Genomic DNA, 22,359 nt, shown 5'->3' on the forward strand with positions numbered 1-22,359 from the left:
AAATATTAAATTAATTTTTGCACAATAATCATCTTTATATATTTAAATCATATTTAAATATTTATTCTCTTGTTCCGTTTAATTTGAACGTTTCAAATTAATTTCTCAAGCTACTCTAAAGCGTACCCATTTACCAGCTAGTAGGGGGACCTCGTGGACCTATAGATCATGGGCTCCAACGATCCGAGATTAATCGGCTAAACTCATTAGACCGATCTAACCCCCATTCGTTAACTAATGTGTGATTCCACTAAAGCCCATAGTTGAACTCCCCTCATTATAGATATATTATGTCCACTCGATATAACCATGATTAGTAAGTTAACCCTTCACAGGTTACTCGTAATAAGGCTGGGTCGAATCTCTGTTTTAGCCCCAAAATTACTTCTTGTTCCTTAAGTTCCACTGATCCCCTAATGAACAATTGATTTTTGATCCAATCAACAAATCGAATCCCTCTCAGGCCAATGAGAGGGTGAGGCCTCTTGTTCAAGACCCAGAATCAGCACTTGAAGGGAACAACCTCTCTACTAACCCTAATCGGTTAGGAGTGAATTCCCTCTTGCACCCTATGTTTCCAGCTATTCATTAAGTCTTATCCCCAAAATGGTAAGCTTATTGAGCAGAGGCAATTGGTCTACTCTCACAGTTTGTAGATCAAAGGATAATCCCGAACAAACAAGAGTTCATAGTTAGCTCAGGATTAAGGTTAAGTTACCTAGGTCATCGCTTTGAAATTTTCAGTCTTAAATAGTAAAAAAACGTTATAAAGTAAGAGTGACAGGTTTCATGGTCCGATCTTGCACAAAACTCATTTGCATAGGACAACCCTACTCCTCATGTCTCAACATGCACAAATTAGGATCACTTCGTATGTAGCACTTTACAACACTTTGTAACAACTACAGAGCAGACTGCATCTAATAGTGTTACCAGAATAAGGTACCCAACCTTATTCATATACTATAGATCATTTTAACTATTTACTCGAACCTGATCCACTTGTATGTCTCCACATAAAGTTCAAGTACTCATATAATAGTCAAGGGACTTAGGTTTATTGGATTTCTAAAAAAACAATATATTCAATAACTTTATTGAATTCTCAGAATAAGTTCTAATGTTTACAAACCACGAGTTTTAGGACATAAAACCCAAAAAATTCTTTGAGCCACTTAGGCTAGGTGTAAAAGTTGGACCCCATAGGTCAGAGTGAATATAATCTAGGATAGCTTTTGTGGTATGTTATGCTTTAGTGAAACTTTGCCTTGTGGCTTTTCCTAAAATACAGTATTCACAAAAGGTTAGATTTTCTGAGAGACCTTTAGGTAGAATCCCTTGTTTAGATAGGACTTCTAAGCCTTTAGCACTAATGTGAGACAATCTCTTGTGCCAAACATCAGCCTCTGTGATCTCATTTGTGGTGGCAACATATGCCCCTGTCATCATGACCACAAATAAGTCATTTATCTTTTCCCCAACTAATATCACCTTAGAATCTTTTAGCACCTCAAGGGTTCCTCCTTTATCCCTATACTCACACCCAATTTCATCAAGCATACCTAAGGAGATTAGATTTCTCTTAAGAAATGGAACATATCTTACATTCCTAATAAGTTTAATAGTTCCATCCTTAAGTTTCATAGAAACAGAGCCAATGTCTTCTATTCTACAGCCTTGGTTGTTTCCCATATAAACCATTTCTCCTTCAATTTCTTTAAAGGTGTTGAACCATGATCTCATTGAGGTCATGTGTCCAGAATCTAGGACCCAATCATGTTTTCTTAGAGGATTTACATGGTTGGATTTGTCTAAAGTTGAGGCTAAAGCATCTGAGTAGATAAAGAAATCTTCTACAACAGATGCTTCGGGCTGTTTGCCTTTGGAGTCCTTTTCTTTCTCTTGGTTCTTCCTCTTTAGGATAAAACAGTCTTTGATTAAATGTCCTCTTTTTGCAATACTTACATTTTATTTTTTGTATAGACTTATTATCATTTGAATTATGTGGTTTTCTGTCCTTTGAATGATTTTGTTTAAATTTTCCTTTAGCAAATAACCCTTCACCACTAGGATGATCCTTTTTATCAAATTGTAACTCTAGCTCTCTAGTTCTTAGGGCTGATATTATATTATCAGCACTTATACTATCCCTTCCATATTTTAGTGCATTTTTAATTTCCTTATAGGGTTCAGGCAAAGAGTTTAGAAGCACATAGGTCTCATTCTCATCACCAAGTTTTTCTCCTAAGGTTTTGAATTCAACAAAAAATTTCTTGAATTCATCTAGATTATAAGTCAAAGATTTTGATGAATCCATTTTAAATGTAAAGAATTTCTTCCTAAGGTACATTTTACTAGGAAGATCTTTGGTAGCATATAATTCTTCCAGTTTAGACTATATCCTATAGACAGTTTTTTTATCTAAAACTTGTCTTAGAACACTATCACTAAGGTTTAGGACCAACGTACCATAAGCTGCCAGCTCCCAGTCTTCTTTTTCTTGAGTTGTCACTGTGGCAGGGAGAGTTAATGGGTCAAGAAGGGTTCTGTGAGCTTTTTGTTGGCCGAGAATTGCCTTAATTTTGGCCTTCCACAGGCCAAAATCTCCTTTGCCATTGAACTTCTCTACTTCGAATCTTGCTACTGACATCTTGGAGTGTAAAACGTGAATATTGAATCTTCAAGAACTGCAATCTTGTAAGTCTTTTAATCTGATACCACTTTGTTGGGCCTGCTTTCTTGTGATTATGAACTGTAAAGCCCAAATGATGAATTATAGGCCCTGGTTACTGATCCAAAATCATGAATCCAAGTTATTTTGCCCCAATTAAATTGGTTTGGTAGAAAACTTGGACCTCCTTTGTCCACGATCTTCCAGATGATGTGCTCCACGTGGAAAATCCTACGGACTTTTGCCTGATGGAAGTGAATGACTATCTTTATTCTGATAGGATTTCAGCAAAATTAGTTTCTTTCTCTCTCTCGTTCCCTCTATCGTTTTGCATAACTTTTGTAACCTTAATCTTTCTTTCTATTGTTTCGAGCGATTGCTTGTGTAAATGAAGACGATGAAGAACATGCAATCTTGTAGAAGAAAAGAGAAGGAAAAGATCTACACGATGATATACGTGGTTCGGCAAATGATGCCTACATCCATGGGAAGGAGAGGAGATTTTATTCAAGAGCTAAGTCACACTTTTTTCTTTTTACAGATTTCAAGTTTTCTTGAAGCTTTGTATGTTGTTGCTACAAATTTGTAAATGATGAGTATTTATACAATTTGTTTCTGATACAAGTAGTTACAATAACAAACTGTAAAAGATAAAGAAATGTGAACGGCTGTTGAATAAATGTTGAATGTTTGAGCTTATTTACTTCAGTTTTATGCAGGAATAGCTCGGAGTCCATGGAGTCCGTGGCCCACTTATTGATTAAGCTATATGAGATTGTATGTGCAGCAAGTACAAGGTCATTTTTCCCAAACGATATCCTCCCTCTTTGACTATCTTTTGAATCTCGAAATGACCTTAAAAGCGAGATTTATGGAGCAATTTTATTAGTGACTCTTTGGTTTCTTTGGCTTGAAAGAAATAGTAGGACTTTTCAGGGCATTGACAAAAAGATCAATCATCTGTGGGATGACATCCTTCTTTTGGCGAGCCAGTGGAGTACTAAATCGATCTTATTTTGTAACTACGATGCCTCTACTATAGTCCAAAAGTAGAAAGCTTTCTTTATTCTTGTATCGGTCTTTTTTGGATCGAGCTATCCTATAGCTCTTTTTTTGTACTTACGAACATTTTTTCTTGTAATGAATGCTTTGTTATTGGCTTCGGGATGTGATGAGGATACTATGGAGTTGTAACTTAGTTGAGATATTTCGGTGTACATAGTAATTCTACTAACCTTTAGTATCTTGTTAAAAAAAAAAAAAAGGTCTTCTACACTTTCAAACAAACATAAATCTATTTAATTCATATTGAAAATTGTGATATATAGCTATGAAAATGTCGGTTGCCACACATATGACTTGCATTTGAGACATTAGAAGAGGTGCTGATTGGGGGGACAAAACGTGCTGTTAATATAAACAAATTCCGACCATTATGTTTTTTCTATAAATATAAAACAATTAAGTAAACGAGTATTATCCAAAACAAAGGGTGAACAAACATTTGTTTAATTAAGTCAATGGCATAGCAGCATATAATATTTTATACTATACGTCATAAGGTTGAATTCAAGTACGGAAAGTACCTAAATACATTTTTCAAAACTCAAACTTATTTGTTGTTAATAATTTTGATAAGTATTTTTTGAGTTCATTTCATGTTCTTTTTGGTCAATAGATTCTGAATATAATTTTTATTTATGTCTCTTATTTAAAAATGTTACAATTGTGTTCATAAATTTTGAGTTATATTGACGTACAATCTTATCATATTCTACCTTTTTCCTATCAGAAGTCTCTTTGATTGTGTACTTTGTTCGAACTGATATACAAGAGAACTCACACCACTGTGTGGTCCCTCTAGTTGTGTACCTGTACTTTTTATCTCGAACTTGCTAATTGGATAAATTTTTGCATGCTTCAACAAAGTTAATAATTATAAAAAATAAAAAAAATTAAAAAAAAACTAGCAATGTTGATTTTTTTTTTTTAAACATTAAAAATGACGGCAAGGTTATCAAATAATTTGGTAAAATTATAGGCGGATTTATCTTGTGGTTATCGCCCATTTCTTTTTCTGAATTTGAAAATTCAAAATCTAAGGAGTATGTCCAATTGTGCCCTACCATCCTATCTAAGACCCAAATATTTATTAAAATAATAATAATAAACATATAGCTAAAAAAATCATTTGTTTTGTTCGAAAACGATAATCTAAATAATTTTTTCCGAAAAAAATAATAATAAGATAAATTGACTTTCAAATAAAAAATTCAAATTGAAAAAAAAAAAAGAAAAAGAAAGATAATTGCAATTGGTAGCATTTTTAGGAATAATAACTAAGTGTATAATATCATCTAAAAAAATTGCAAATATAGTCAAGTTTATCAGTGATAAACTTCTATCGTTGATAGACTCCCAAGTCTATCAGTGATAGACCTCTATAGTTGATAGACTGATCTATCAGCGATTGATTTGATATGGTCTATCACTAATAGATTATTTAAATTTGGCCATATTTATAATTTTTTTTTTACATTATGTTGTATTAGTATCTATATTTGCAATTGTCCAAAAAAAAAAACTTATATTTTGAAATAATAGAAATTACGTAACTTTAAAATTTCAAACTGCCTGAAATATATGAAAAGATCTCGTTTTGAATATTTAAATATGATCATATGAAATAAAGGTAATTTAATCATATCAAATATAACTATTTCTTATTTGTCAAGTCACATGAGATATAGTTATTTGATCATATGAAGGTTGCGTTTGGGATTGCTGATTGCTGTAGTTTTTAAAATAATTATTGACAGATGTACTTTTAGAAAAATTAGCTATAAACCGAAGTAAAACAATGTTCGATAAATTTTAATTTTAAATTAGAAAAAACTCGTTGCGGTGTTTGATAAATTAATATTAAATTAATATAATTTAGTTGTACGAACCAAAATAGCTTATTATTTCCATTAGTATATATAATCTAAAATTTATTATAATCATTTCATTTAAAATTTTATATGATTTTTAGTTTTAATAATTTTATTTAATCTAGATTTTTTTTAAAAAAATAATTCTTATAAAAAGTTGAATAAATTAATTTTTGACAATATGACAAATTATATCAATATAAAACAATATTATTATAATATATTAAATTTTAAATAATTAAGAAAGTAATAGATTTTTATGAAAGCTAAATCTAAATGTTGTTATTTATAAACTTTTTATATGCTAGTTAAAATTTAAAAGTGATATTGGCAAATTAATAATTAAGTTGTTTTACCAAACTGTATAGACAATTAAGATTTTCTCTTAATTACTTCTTATTATTATAAACACAATCCCAAATGCAGTCGAAATATAGTTATCTAACCATATCAAATATAATTATATCGTAGTTTAAAGTCATGTAAGATATAGTTTTCTTAACTATATGAAATATAATTATCTAATCATATCAAATATAAATATATCGTATTTGTAAAGTCATGACAAATACAATTATCTGATCATATAAAATATAGTAACATTGTATTTGTAAAGTGTATTTACAAAGTCCATTGCACGGCTATTGAGGGCAAATAAGAGAGCAACAAAAATTCGGATCACATGTACGGGAAGGTGTTTACCATTTTGCTGATGAAATCTGGATTTATTTTGGATATTTGTAATATATAGTAAAATAAAGGAAAAAATCTAAAATTATATCACCTCTTTAAAATATTTGCAAATATAAAAACATTGGCTAGTCAACTTTTTAATTTTTTCTAATTTTCAATTTCGTCCATCCTTGTCTTGTTGTACACTTTCTTCTTTCTTTTTTTTTTTTTTTTAATTTTCTTTATTTTCTTCGGTTTTTGTTTCTTCGGTTTTTGCTTATTCTCTTTTTATTTATTTATTTATTTTCTTTCCTTTCTTTCCTTTTATTTTTTTATTTTCTTTTCTTCCTCAGGTTTTTGCTTCTTCCATTTTTCTTTTTTTTTATTTTCTTTCTTTTATCTGATTTTTGCTTCTTCTCTTCGTTTTTTTATATATTTTTTTATTTTCTTTATTTTCTGATTTTTGTTTCTTCCCTTCCTTTCTTTTATTTTTCTTTTTATTTTTCTTTTCTTTTCCTAGCTTTTGTTTCTTCTCTTTCTTTCTTTTTTTTTTTAAAAAAAAAATCTTTCTTTTATCCAATTTTTTATTTTTTCGTAAGAATTATAATGTTGGGTTTCATACCCAAAACTTGAAATTATCCAATTCATATGTGACTTAACTGCAACAAGTCAATCATCAAATTTGATTATTATAATGAAACATTAAATATGAATAACAAATGAAAATGGACCGAAAAGAAACTACTCTTTTTAGTCCACAAATTTGCATCATTTTTAGAAACATTTCTGAAAAGTTTGAAATAAGAAACGAGAATAGTTATTAAATAAGTTTATTTCTCAAAAAATGAGAAATGTAAATGATATCAAACAGGCCAATAGTTTTTTTTTCTTTTTTTAAGACTTTGCTATCAAAAACAAACTTTAAAAAATGACGTAGATGGCCTAAAATGAAGGAAAAAATTGAAATATTTGTGTATTTGTGTACTGTAATATTTGTCTATTGATAATAACAACTATGAGTGATATTAGTGATAGAACTTAGATAGATATCAGTCATATTCATGTATAAGTGATATCAAATTTAGGTAGATATCAGTTGTAGAAGTCTATTAGTGATAAAAGTCTATTATTGATAATCATGATAAAACTTTCTCAATAATAGCCACTGATAAGTTTGAGTGTTAGTCTTTCAAAATTAATTGTCACTAATGAAAGTCTATCAATGATAACCACTAATATTTTCTATCATTGACAACTTAATCTTTGATGATTTTTCAACAATTAATATCCACTTATAGAAGTCTATCATTAATAACCAACTTAGTGAATTTAATTAATAAAGTTGAATCTCGAACAAAAGTGTAAATGGAATTCCTAGAAGTTATCACTAATAGCATGTTATCAGTGATAGACGCTATCAACAAGAACATATTATTTAATGGTAAAAAGAAATGACAGAAGTTATCTCTGATAGCATGTTATCAATGATAGAAGCTATTATCGATAACTACGATATAAATGATATAAATGATATCGGTGATAGAACTTAGGTGATATCCATATATCAATGATATTAATAATATAAAAGTCAATTCCATTTGATGAAAGTCTATCATTGATAGCTCAGGGACAACCAGTTATTGAAGCTATCAATGATAGCCATAGCTATCAGTGATATGACATAGCCATATATCAAAATGAATTAAATCAATGATATTGGTGACATGAATTGGGTAAATATTAGAGATAGTCATTTATAGACCTCTTATTGATAAACTTCTATCACTTATAGCTTTAAATGTTATCTTTGAAAGATGGTAGTTTCCTGTCAAAAGTTGATAACTATTTATAAAAGTCTATGATTGATATCCACTGATAGCCTTAGGTGTTAATGTTTCAAGTTTGATTACAACCAATCAAAAAATATCAATAATAGCCATTGAAAACTGATAGCAAATTGATTGATGATATTTCAAGTGTTACTATTTTAAGGTTGTATTAATATTTCTCAAATTGAAATTTATCATTGATAGCAACTATCAATGATAACAATTGATAATAGCTATCACTGATAGCTACTATAAGTTGGTTGTTATCAATAATAGTTTTCAATTTGAGAAAACTGAAAGAAGAAGTGTGAAATGTTGGGTTGCGTGTGGGCTTTTTAGTCATTTACCTATATAGCTATTACTGATACGTGCTATCAGTGATATATTACGCTAATTTTGTACCATATCTTTAATATGTTTATCCTCGTTCTATATTTTTTTTTTTTTATTTTGGGTTTGATTGTTATTTGAGCAACCAGTCCATTTATTTTTCCAACCCACACTCTAAAATTTGTCGCATACCACAATTTCACAAATTTTATCAAAAACTAAAAACCCAAAAATCAAGTTGTGTCTTGTTTCAAAATCCTATAGTTCATTAACGATAGAGTGCCACGTGCACTACAAATGAATTTCTAATTAATAAAATTGACCTAATAAAATTATACCTTGTAAATGATCAATAGTCCACTCTTGCATCCCTCAAACGAACTAAAAAATAAAGAAGAAAAATGAATACACGACTTCCTTTTTAGACACAATTATTATAAAATATAGCAAATTTCCCTTCCACATATACACAAAAATTCTCTACACTCTCCTTGGCATGTATCTTGTCCAATTATGTTTATCATTATTATTATTATATGATGTCTAACTTTTTGTTACAAGTAAACCAACTAAAGCCGTGCAACCACGTTTAAAAATATACAAAAAATAAAATACAAAATAAAAAATCAAAAGAGTGACTAAATTGCCTCGTTAGATCGTGAGCTCCACCTTTCTCCATTAAGTCTCAAATCCACACGCACACATATATATATAACTCCCTCAAATTCAACTCATTTAATTCACAACCCTTTTCAATTCACACACTTCTAGTTCTAGTCATGGCTTCAAACTCCTCCCACCTTCTACTAATCCTTCTCTTCGTTCTCTCATTCATCAATCCCTCCCTTCAGGATTACTACACTCCCGACAAGAAAAACATGAATATAATCGACTCGTGCTGGCGTCGAACCGCCAATAATTGGGCCAAAAACCGCCAAGCCTTAGCTGACTGCGCCGTTGGCTACGGCAAGGATGCAATCGGAGGCAAATTTGGAACCATTTACGTCGTCACCGACCCATCTGACAACCCTTCAAACCCAAAATACGGAACGTTACGATACGGTGTGATCCAAGACAAGCCATTGTGGATTGTGTTTGGTAAGGACATGGTTATTGTGTTGAAGAATGAGCTGATGGTAAATAGTTTCAAGACCATTGATGGACGTGGGGCTAAAGTGGAAATTGCTTATGGGCCTTGTATTACGGTTCAAGGGGTTAGCCATGTTATTATACATGGAATTAGTATTCATCATTGTAAGCCTGGCAAAGCTGGGCTTGTTAGAGATACTGTGTCGCATGTTGGGAAACGTAAAGGGGCTGATGGTGATGCTATTGCTGTGTTTGGTTCTTCACATGTTTGGATTGATCATTGTTTTTTAGCTCGATGTACTGATGGTCTTGTTGATGTTATTCATGCTTCCACTTCTGTCACTATCTCAAATAACTACTTCTCCCAACATGATAAGGTATGTCTTTTTTTTTTTGTTTTTTTGGAGATTTTTTCCCCCTTGTGTGAAATGTTATTGATATTGATTAGTGAATTGAAGTTTATTTATTATTTTTTGTATGATAGGTGATGTTGCTTGGACATAATGATGGGTACACTGATGATAAAATTATGAGGGTCACCATTGTTTTCAACCGCTTTGGTGCTGGCCTTATTGAGAGGATGCCAAGGTAGCCAAGAGTATAGTCACAAATTTCCTTTGCACAACAAAGTTTAAATTCTAATTATATACACATACGTATATTACAATCTTAATAAAGGAATTCTAAAATTAAGGTTTGTTAGTTTGTTTCATAACGGTTTCATTCTTATTTTTCTAAAAAAGAATTAATGCTGGTTTTCTCTCCATTTCTTTGTTGTGGTTTTAACCTTTCTTAACCAAACATTTAAACTTATAATCAAATTTATCGAAAGTAAAAAGTAAATTTCTTTTAATTTTGAAAACTTAGTTTGATTTTTAAAGATATTTCTAGAAGGTAGATAACCAAAAAAAAAAATTTATAGATAAAAGCAATCCTTTTCGAAAGAAAACAAATGCTCAAACTTATCAAACTTGCCTATTCGATTTCATTTGCAGTTTTTAGTTTTTGAAAATCATGTTTTATTCCGTAATTTTTTTAATCTAGATTTCCATATTTCTTAAATAATATTTGAATTTTAAGCTAAAGTCCAAATGTAAAAAAAGTTTTTATTTTAATTTTCAAAACTTGCTTCAAATTTTAAGAATATTTATAAAGAGCAGATAACATAATAAAGAAATTCATTGGTGGAAGTAGTATTTCTAAGCTTAATTTGGAAATATAAAAAACTGAAAATCAAATTGACTATTAAACATGATCTTCCTTTACTTCTTTTTTTTGTTGAGTTCAAAGGATACCTAAATTTTTAAATATAATTTCTTTAAATTCAAGATTAGATTTGGGAGATGAATGTTTCTAATGTGTTATATCATTCGAATTAATAATGTTTTAGGGTTAGGTTTGGTTACGCTCATGTAGCCAACAATAGATACGACGAGTGGAAAATGTACGCGATTGGTGGAAGTGCAAACCCCACAATCTTCAGTGAAGGAAACTACTTTGTAGCTCCCCAAAATTCTAATGCCAAGCAGGTACTAAACACAAATAGAAGCGCCATAAATAATCAAAACAAGGATTAAAATTCTTTGACTTGAATGTGAAATTAACTATTAATAATGAATTAAACAGGTTACAAAGAGGGAAGTTAATAATGGGTGGAAGAACTGGAAATGGAGGTCCTCCAGAGATGTGTTCTTAAATGGTGCTTATTTTGTGCCATCAGGATGGGGAAGCTGCAGTCCAATTTACACAAAAGCTCAGTCTTTTCCAGTGGCTCCTGGCCCTATGGTTCCTGCTTTGACTGCAAATGCTGGCCCACTTCGTTGTTTTGTCGGCAAACCCTGTTAATTAAAAATCTGTTTGGATTGACGTTTTAAGTGTCTAAATTTTTTTTAATCGTTTAAGATGGTCAATCCAAACAAACCCTAAATTTCAAACGTACTTTCGGTACTCTGTTTGTTTTCAGGGTTTTCTTTTCTTTCTGTTTTTAATATATTAAAGTGCTATACCCTAGCTTCCTTTTGAAGCATGTGAGTATTTAATTTGGGCACTCCACAAGGAAGAAGCTTTTTGATTGATGAGAAATATAATATAATATTTGATATAAAACTATACGAGTTGTGTATAATTGATTTCTACAAAATTGTATAATCTTTAGTTTTGAGTAAATGTTTAATAAACAACAATTATATATATTTATGCATGTGGGGAAAAAAAATTACAACAGTGAGAGATGAAATATATGATATCAAAAAAGCCTATTGTCATTGCTTTGAACCCCGCAGGTTACCGGAGCCTTGGCTCTTACTCTTCTTACAAACCATATTACAGCCGCTGCAACTACGAACACCCCGCCCGCCGACACTGCTGCTGCCGTCCCTGCAATTTTATTATGCAATTAATGATCAGAATTCTATTAATTATGTATCAATTTTAATGCGAAGTACTAGAACTAAGTTTTTATGCATGGATTAATTCAATGAAAATTAAAATCTAATACGGGTTGAAGGTTGATATTGATTTAAAATTAGCTCACCTGAAATTACTGCAAACTTCTTCTTTTGTTGAGATGCGTCATGATCTGCATGCAGAAATGGTAATTACTTAATTTGTTCACTTATGTATTAATGTGAAGAAATAATATATTGACATTAAAATTTCAAATTTCGAATGTAAATGAATGAGAAATAGTGCAAGTTTAGATAAATGACTAAACCTAGACTTAGTTTAACGGATGTTAAATACAAACCTCGACTAAGAGGATCAAAAGTTTAAATTCTAAGCCCTACATATTGTGTTGTACTAAAAAAGAGTTTCATGCTAGCACGAGCATAGTTTAATTGGCATAAAATTTATATTGTCGATGATGCTCCATTCCTCCAACTCACATATTGTAAAAAAAATTGTAATTCAATCTTTGAGGTTGGAGTTTGGATTGTTAGATTCAGTCAAGAAAAATCTATGAAACATAAAAAAATCAAGGAAATGTCACTAATGTAAATATATATAATATTTATTTATTAATTTAAATATCTATTTAAATTTTTTGTTTTCTAATTTTTCTAGAAATATACATCATCATTATTAACATTTGATCGATATTTATGTCGAGATATGAATAAACTTTACACCTCCATATTTTTGTGGGCACCTTAGTCATAACAAACCCTCAAAGTAAAAAAGGAAAAGGAAAAGAAAAAGGAAAAGGAAAAGGAAAAAAGAGAAAGAAAGGAAAGTTAAACAATCATATTCCAACTTAAAAGAATATATTAAGATGTGAATGTTTTTAGACGTGAAGTGCTTAGTGAAAGAGTTTATTTAGACCTTTAATAACTATCTCATGTTCTGTTAAAAATTAGGATTCCAATATAGTTAAAAAAACACGTTACTTTATAAATTATTTCAAGATGAAATTTTACCCCTGCCCTTGGAAAAGTAAATTATTTTCCTTTTCTTTTCGTTAAAAAAAATTAGGATACATCCCACAAATCATATAATCGATTACATCCAAATTCTTTAATGGTAAGGAATTAAAATCCTTAAAACACATTAGTATAAAAATAAGATAGCACATAGAAATATTTTTCTAGAGTGAAAAATTTGTTCAAGAGAAAGCATTCGTTTTCAGAGTTCAACAAATGTCTAGTATACTTTTTCGTGAAGATGATATACTATATATATAGAGAGAAAAAGAACGAACAATTTATTTTTTAACACAACTGTGTAGTGAAGAACCTCCGACCTCTAAGAAAGAATATCATTTCATTTACCATTGAACTACTATGGGATGATTTTTTAAGGAAAAACTGATCTTTTATCATGATAAGAATTTTCTGATAGCGATCAAAGGAAGGACATAAAAAATATAGAAGTTAAAGGGAGAACCTCAAAAGAAAAAAAAAAATCAAGTGTTATTTAGTATAATTGTAGGGATGAGAGATCAAATCTTCAACATCTAAGTGAGAAGGCGACATGCCAATTACCGTTAAAGTTAAGTTCACTTTGATAGGAAAAAGAAAGAAAAAAATGTCCAAATATTAAAATCTTCGAACTGCTACTTCAAAGTACCAACTTGACCATAACTAAGTTGTATATAATTGGTTATATGTTTAGTGACTTCCAAATTGTTCAACTTTTTCTTAAAATATATATATATATATATATATATATCCATCTTTATAATTCAGATCATTTGGAAGTACAAATCTCTTCAAAATATAGTTTTTTATATGAATTCAACATTCTTGGAAAAATCTCAATTTAGATTGAACACTTATTTGAGCTAAGGTGCTCTGGTGTCAAATTAGATAAACATAAGTACTATATTTATAAATTAATCTTAAAAAAAACCATTTCAATGGGAAAAAAAATCCACTAACCTCCACAAAAAGTAGTAACATTCCGTTCCCCACAGAGGCACAAGAAACCCTGGTCCTGCGTATCAAATCCACAAGTTCCCCCTCCTTTCACCATATCCTGACAATGCAAACACCTCGTCGACACCGGAATATCAAAATCAACCCTTATCCCATATTCCGGGACCTGATCATACGGCTGATCCGGAGCCCCAATGCTCTTCCAATACACACTCGTATAGCTCGAGCAATACCTAAGCATCAGCCTCAACGATTCCGTCGCCTTCGGATAATACGAGCAACAAGACGCTGCCCCCAAACCCCCGCCGCACTCCGGCAAGTGCCTGCACAGATAGCTCGCACTATCGCACGACGAATCGCACCGCTCCGGAAACCGCTCACAGAACATTGGCTTAGGAGCCACAATTACATTGTCCTCGCTGCAATTGAAGAACAGGTAGTCGTTTTGCATCGAAAGCGAGAGATGGGTGCTTGTGTCGAGGCTGAAGGGCCTTGTTGGCCGGAAATTATCGCCGTCGTTGCAGTTCCACATGTAAGGGTCCGTGATTTTGATGTGCCGTTCTGTGTAACTTATGGTTTGAATTGGGTATCTCCCTGAAGGGGTTCTTAATTCGAGCTTGCCGGAGTCCGTGCAATCCAGAATGTGGCGGTAGTATGGGCTGCCGCAGCCATCGTCGATGCCAAATGGGTAATTGATTTGGATTTGGCCACAGGAAGTTCGGCATTTGGTGGATTGAGATGGGGTTGAGAAGAGAAACAGAGTGAGGATTAAAACAGAGGAGTAGTGGGGGAGTGGCATTGTTTTGGGAGATGGGTTTGCCGTGAAGGAGGAAATGGAAATTGAAACATAAGGGAAATTGTTGAATGAGTAAAGTAAAATTTGTTTCTTTTGCTTTATTTTCTTTTGGTTGTGTGTTATTAGACCTTTGCCGGGGTTTCAAGTGATTCTTCTTGGCAATGTGGGGCTGAGATTTGGGGGGTTTGCTACGTTGTTAAAGACAGTCCAGTACTTTTTGACCACCCTATACTTTTGTTCTACATGGCTTTGGGAATTGGGATAGCCATCTTTATAACATCAACTTTCTTTTAACGTTGGAAGTCTGTTGTTTGTTTTGTCTAAAATTCTTGCCTTCAAACTTGGGCAAGTGACCCATGAAAATTGCCACCCCAACCTTCTTTATTTTGTTTTGTTAACTATAGATCAAAAGTCAAGAGGTCTCTATTGATTAGTACATATATGCTAAGACCTGTGACAATGTGCTCCCAGCAAGCTTCCTCTGTTTATGCTCTGTTTTGATGTGTTTTTCTTAATACAATAACAAATAATTAACTCTAGAAAACACAACTACAGTCTAGACTTACAAAGAAGGTGTTCCCCGAATTCTCTCCCTTTTCCTAAAGTTTGGTAGTTGATATTGACATTTGAGTATTTTATTGCATTATTGTGTATTTTACGATAGTGAATAGAGGGTTAAATACATGGCATAAAGGAAAAATCTAAATATGGGATCTAATTTATCCTGATTACACCGTTTTAAAATTACGAATATCACTTTTATCATTTTCAAAATAACTCTTAAATATAAATTTGATCATTGAAAATGAAGTCATTATGGATTGACCTAGCTATAAACGTGGAATATGACCTTTATAAATATCTAAAAGATCATAAATTTAATCCATAATGGTCACTTACCTATGATTAAACAACCCCTATTCTTTTCTTTGCTTTATCGCTTGTTTGTTTTTCCTTCTTCTGATTTTGTTTTTCCTAGTTTACTCAGTTTAAAATATATTGTAGTTGCGGCAATATTTTTGGCAAAATATAAAAGAGTAGCAATCTAACCAAAAAGTAATAAAGAAGTAATGAAGTTCTATGCCAATTTTGAATATTTTCAAATTTTGTGTACTAATTTAGTTGTGTGAGTGATATAAAACTTTTAGAGAGTATTTTTTTAAAAATCAAGGTGGAGAGATTTTTTTGTGATTGTAACAATTTTTCACTTATGAAATTATGAACAGATAACTTAAAATTTTGTTGTAAAATGAAATTTGATGAACTTCTTCAAAACAAACTTTGTAAGATTTTAATTCGACAAGTATTAAGGAGAAAAGTAATAGAGCAATTACTAGTAAATTAGAAATGGAGAAAAGCGTCACCACGTCAACAGATGTGAAAATTCCTAAGATCTATGGGAGGTGATACAGACACTGTTTGGTGTTCAATCCAGAGCTCAAGAAGACATCCTTTGACAAACATTTCAACAAACACGAAAAGGTAATGATAAAAACTAATGCTGATAATCTTGGTCAGGCTAGAAGTCCGGTTCCATCAAGATCACTAGTGTCACAAGTTCTCTTGGGGTTAGATGAAAAATATAACCCAGTTGTTGCCACAACTCGAGGACGGCCTGATATCTCCTGGTTAGATACGTAGACTGAGTTGTTGGTGTTCGAAAAATGCCTTGTTCATCAAAAATACTCAGAGAACAACAGGAAGTTTCAACCATGATACTTCTATAAACGTGGTAAACGACTGAAATTTTAGCAACAACTAGCGGCCTCAAGGACAAAACAACAACGCTTCAACAATAATCGAAAAAATCCCAATGAAAATTTTCAGAGAGGAAATGGAAATCAAAACGTCACCAATAGCAGGGATCGTGGGTGCGGCAGAGGTAATCGACCCACATGCCAGGTGTCACAATCGCTCTTTCGAAAGCTTCTCTTAGCGATTGTGCGACACTTGTTCCCGCTCACGAACAAGCCAGCCAACTCGAATACAGACTGCCGATGGCACACCGAGTGCCTCTTGCAACCTCCACCCCCGTTTTAGGGAAAACGATTTTAGAAAACGGGTTTAGAGAAAAGGTTTTCGTAAGAAGATTTGTGAGTGTGAATAAAGAAAGAAAGATTGTAGTAGACTAGAAAGCAATAAGCAACAACAACGGCTTTATAGAGTACTACTCCGGGTATGAGGAAGTGATGGTTAGTCTTATCCCCATATAGTGCATTCTGAACAAAAAGCCAACTGGCGCCCTTGCATATGCAAAAGGGCGAGTGGTCACTCACAATGAAAATGTAAAGAAAGCAAGCTAACTAAACTAATACAATACAGGATATGAAAGTATGCTAGAAGGGGGTTGGATTGGGCATGCGGCCATGGGCAACAGGCCCTGGACAAGCATGACCGTTACACCAGGCATGCCGTAAATATGGTCATTCTGCTGAATCCGAATGGTAATCCCTTCTGTGCAAATCTGAGTAGTAATCCTTTCTATGCAAATCTGGAAGTTATTGCTGATCCTAATTGGTATGCCGATAACGATGCTTCCAGTAACGGACTGAATATGGAGGTAAGGAACTGGTCAAGTGATGGTAACAAATTAGAAATATCTCATGTTGGAAATTTATGCTTAACAAATGGGAAAACAGTCCCGAATCTCCAAAATATCCTGTGTGCGTCTTGAAGGGATTGGATCCCAATGTGGAGGTGATTGATCACCTTTGCGTCAGTGAATTCTTTTTTGGAACAAACTCAAAAATAGAGAAATAAACAAAATAAGGATAAGCATAATTCTAAGCATACTGTCTAAAACGATTACAGAGAGGAAAGGGAAGACGAGAAACTTAGGAGGACACTTAAACTAGGCTAGATCTTCACGTTCTCCTCTTCAAATGATCACGAACTCATCGTCATGAACATAACAAGAAAAGAACTTTTCTTAGACACCACCGCCAAAGTCTTTCTTGACTATTCTCAAGGTAAGGATCAAGATGGAGTTGTGGGCTCGTCTATTTAATTTTGATGAGGGAGAAGAGAATTCTTTTTTAGAGAATTTCTTGAGAGAAAGAATTGCAGAGATTTTCACTATTGTGAAATTCACGTTCCATTTTGCAAAAACCACTTCAGTGTTCTTGTATACGAGAGAATGAGATGAGTTATTTTTATAACTCCCTTCATCGCGTAGAGCAACTCCCCTTTAATTAAACTAAACTTTATATTATATCTCATATAATATATCTTATAGTTTGTATTATATCATATATAATATATCTAACTTTATATTCTCTCATATAACATTTAGTTTTAATATGTACAATATTCATATTAATTTTAACTTATAGTTTTATATCACTTGATATAATTAATATTTGAATCATATTCAAATATATATCTCTCTCATTAAACTTTCCATTTACATTATATTAATTGTATCTCATACAATTAATTCCCTTTAATTAATTTGAACAATTCAAATTAATCCAAAATTAATTGATTCTTATTTAACCCTTATTGATCTAGAAATGAGACCTAATTGACCTTAAAATTAGAAGCTCCAATGATACGAGATTAATAAATTACCCTTTTTAATTAAATCAATCAACATTCATTAACTGTCAGTCACTATTAAATTCTGATAACGACACTCTTCGCACTGCAGATATATTTATGTGTCTATGGATATAACCAATCAATAGTAAGTTGACCCTTCAAAAATTGCTCATAACTATAGTTGGGTTAAATTATTGTTTTACTCGTGTAATTACATCTAACTTTTTAAGTATGACTGATCCCTCTAATGAATAATTGGTTATAGTCCAACTATAAACTAGGCCCACTAGAAGAAATTTGGGCTTTAATGTCGGTTGGAAAAAGTGAAATCAGATGTATAATGTCGGTTTAAAAAAAATGGATCTTTAATGTCGGTTTTAAACCGACATTGAAGATGGGCTTTAATGTCGGTTTAAAACCGACATTAAAGGTGTAATGTTTTTTTTCTTATTTTATTAAATAATATATCTCTAATTTATCGTATCCTTCTCGATTATCATTCTTCGCCCAAACCCTATCTCTGTGTCNGATTATCATTCTTCGCCCAAACCCTATCTCTGTGTCGCGCTGTTCACCACCCCTCGCTGAATCTCCTTCACCTTTCTTCGTTCGTCGTCGATCTCCTTCACCTTTCTTCGCTAGCCGTCGATCTCCTTTACCTTTCTTCGCTCGCCGTCACTCGTTCTTCACCTTTCTTCACTCGCTGTTGATCTCTTTCCCGTGTCCGTCGATCTTCTTCCCGTGTCCGTCGCTCAGAATAATTCTTCAGCATCTTCTTTCTTTTTAAATTTTGATTTGTGCTGTCATTCAGTTCTGTGAAAGATCGGAGGAGAAACCCTCGTGTACTCGTTATGTCTTCCTTCGGAATCTCTATCCAGAGCGCCGAATTGTCAAATGTCGTTCAAGAACTAGTTCTTTGCGACCAGGTTTTCTTCTATCTTTTAATTTTCAAAGTTGATCTACTTTCACACACTTTCTTTATCCAAGAGAACCAGGGGTGTAAAACTCCATGTAAGAAATGGTGCTTGATAGTTCTTATTGGTAGTATTGCGTTCTCAAAACTGAAATCGTTGGTTTACTTTTGTTTTCATTTGTTTTTCAAGATTTGCATTTCTTGGGGGCTAATTAAAGAAGTCTGAGATCCTTGGTTTAGTCTTGTTTTCTTTCATTATCAAGATTATGGACATCGGGAGGCTTGTTTTTTGTGATTTAATCTAGGGAGAATATGGTATAATCAAATTGAATTGACTTTTGTGCTTGGTTGTATGGCTACGGGGAATCATAAGAATAAAAAACTATTGTCTATGTTCATCCGATTTGCCAGTAATTGGATTGTTGTTGTTTCTCTTGCGAATTTGATCGGTCGCCTGTGCATGCTTTTCTTTATTCTATAAGGAAGATTTTCCTCTCTTTCAGTTAGAGTTGCATATCTATGATTCTGTTCAAGTGTCTGTTCTTTGAATGTTGGATATCCACGTATACATACTTCGAGGATTTCTAACTTGCTGGATTTGTATGTTCAGTTGGAAATGTAGATCTTTCTTTTCAGCAACTCCTTTCTTTTCAAGTTTTTATTTGTGCCAAACAACTGTTTGGGTTTTGTGTAATTTAGAGCAATAAAGATCAGACAATTATGACTTCTTTTGGAATCTCTATCCAGAGCGTTTCAGATGTCGTTCAAGAACAGGTAATTTGCGACCAGGTTTTATTCTATCTATTCATTTTCGAAGTTGATCTACTTTCACGCACTTTCTTTATCCAAGAGAATCAGGGGCCTAAAACTTTGTGTAAGAAATGGTTGTCTCCAATTTGTTGATTGTTCTTATTGGCAAATCTAAGATCGTTGGTTTAGTCTTGTTGTCATTTGTTTTTCAAGATTTGTGTTTGTTGGGGCTTGAGGGTTAATTAATGATGCCTGAGATCGTGGTTTAGTCTTGTTTTCTTTCTCGATTACGGACATCGTCACTGCAATATAATATCTCGGGAGAATATGGTTGAATCGAATTGAATTGACTTTTGTACTTGGTTGTATGGTATGAGTAATCATAAGAAGCAGAAGCTATTGTTTATGTTCATCTATTTGCCAGTCATTGGATTGCTGTTGTTTTTCTCTTGCGAATTTGGTCAGTTGCCTTTGCATGCTTTTCTTTATTCTATAAGGAAGACTTTCCTCTCTTTCAGTTAAGAGTGAGTTGCATATCTATGAGTTTGTTTAAGTATCTGTATTGAAATATTGGATATTCTTGTATACGAACTTCTCTTTTAGTTAGAATTGCTTATCTATGATTCTATTTAAGTGTCTGTTTTCAAATATTGGATATTTGCATATATGTACATTGAGGATGTCTAACTTGCTGGATTTGTATGTTCAGTTGGAAATGGGAAAGAAGGTAGAGATTCAAGTAATGGGGCATGGGAGTCACGATGGGGCTTGTGCAATTTCCTTAAATAAGATAGCACTTCAAGAAACTGCTTTAGTGAGAGGCTGTGAGCACGCCTATTGGTTTGTCCCAATTGATTCATCTTTCATATACCTATTAATATTTTTTATTTCGTTCTTTCTTCATAAAAGTAGTTGTTTCTATATATAAAAAACACCTAATTAATATTTTTTATAACATGACTTATTCATATATATTTCATTTCGTTGTGGCTCTATGCTTGTATTGGAGATGGAGTTTTAAGTTGTTGCGAATGTATTCCTGGGTGTCCGCTAAACTTCGTAGGAGAAATTCACTATATCCGCCATTGCCTTTGGTGCAATGTTTCTAATTGTACTTGAGGTTGCCCGAATTTAATTGGAAGAGGTATGCTGTTCTAGATTTATAATCAAAGCATCTTGGAGTAATTGGCATAAGTCATAGTTAAGGTTTGTCTTATTTAGTTGATTGATCATTGAACTTAAAATGCTTTCTTTGTGGGAAGTGGACAGAACTCTGTTGTTCACTGATTAATTATAGTGACATGTTTGTTAAATTGGACACATATCAAACACCGTGTTGAATGTTTGATGGGTACAAGCACAATAAGACTCTAATAGAACACATATTAGAATGATTATTAGGCATTTGAACTTGAGTGTTTAAGCGTGTTCTATATGCCTGTTTGTTTGAGGAATGAGAGTGACCTTTTATATTAGCTTTTATTTTTCTTTTACTTTCATGAAGTGCGACTTGCATCCTTCGATGGGCCTCATACACGCAAAAACCGACTTGTCCACAATGTAAACATCCATTTGAGTTCCCGATTGTTCATCGTTCTCTTGATGGGAGGTCTGTTCCTTCACCATCATATGAATATTTTTATAGTTTATAGTTTAGGGTTTGGATACTGTTATCTTTTCAAATTACTGTTCTAACCATATATTGTCTTCACATTGTTAGCATCCACGACTACATGTTTGAGGAGAGTGTATGTCTGTTTCTGAGAGCTTCGTGGTATAAACCTCAGATCGTTGCAGAACGGGAGGAAACCTATGATGGATCCTGAGGATGATCAATACTATCCTTATGAGGATGACAATGAAGAGTTGGAGGATGCTTACCTGGGTGTATCACCAAGTCTCCAAATTAGAAATCGAAGGTGGGGATTCAATGGTTACGTGGGGGCAGGTAGATAACAAGCCCGACCAGTTCTTAGGCCATAGTTGGCCGAACCTAGTTCATCGAGGGAGCCCACTTACAAAGATAAAACAGGTCGACGAGCTAAAAGGGCCTTGAAACGAGAAGCTACGGATAAAGCAGCAGCAACTAAGCATCAAGAACATCTAGCTAGGTTTGGCTGGAAGTGATTTTATATTTAAAGCTACTGTATAGAATAAGCTCTACTCATTTATCTGTGCACATGTCTTTGATTCAATTTACTTTTCTAGTTAATGTGCCTTATCAGAGACTAGTAACTCCTAATTAAAATTAAGAATGAGGATCATAAATACTTACAAGGTGTGTAAATGATGCCATCGAATTCTTTGTATAAACAATTTGATCTTAGAATCAATCATAAAAGAATTGTTAGCCGTTAGTACCTAGTTTCATGTATTAAAAATTTTAACTCTAGACTCAAAGTCAATTAAAAAAAAAAAGATTCGGCAACAGAATTTAAAAAAAAAAAACGGACAGATTCGGGA

At 32.7% G+C, this 22,359-nt stretch overlaps 2 protein-coding genes and 1 pseudogene across 2 annotated transcripts; 2 read left to right on the forward strand and 1 right to left on the reverse strand.

The window, feature by feature from the left end:
• The first annotated feature begins 9,214 nt into the window (after window positions 1-9,214).
• On the forward strand, window positions 9,215-11,481 carry LOC120083802 (putative pectate lyase 2). Its single transcript, XM_039039681.1, has 4 exons — window positions 9,215-9,901; window positions 10,009-10,112; window positions 10,915-11,053; window positions 11,151-11,481. Exons 1-4 carry the CDS (start codon window positions 9,215-9,217, stop codon window positions 11,367-11,369), a joined length of 1,149 nt encoding a protein of 382 aa, XP_038895609.1. The 3' UTR covers window positions 11,370-11,481.
• Window positions 11,482-11,692: 211 nt separating this feature from the next.
• LOC120083395 lies at window positions 11,693-14,940 on the reverse strand. Its single transcript, XM_039039147.1, has 3 exons — window positions 13,901-14,940; window positions 12,058-12,102; window positions 11,693-11,900 (listed from the first exon to the last, which is right to left on the reverse strand). The coding sequence occupies exons 1-3, from the start codon at window positions 14,694-14,696 to the stop codon at window positions 11,770-11,772; spliced, it is 972 nt and encodes a 323-aa protein (XP_038895075.1). The 5' UTR covers window positions 14,697-14,940; the 3' UTR covers window positions 11,693-11,769.
• Window positions 14,941-17,112: 2,172 nt separating this feature from the next.
• LOC120084121 lies at window positions 17,113-21,879 on the forward strand (annotated as a pseudogene).
• The last annotated feature ends 480 nt before the right edge of the window (window positions 21,880-22,359 follow it).

The sequence above is a fragment of the Benincasa hispida genome, chromosome 8 (assembly GCF_009727055.1).
Source record: "Benincasa hispida cultivar B227 chromosome 8, ASM972705v1, whole genome shotgun sequence".
In the NCBI taxonomy this organism is placed as follows: Eukaryota; Viridiplantae; Streptophyta; class Magnoliopsida; order Cucurbitales; family Cucurbitaceae; genus Benincasa; species Benincasa hispida.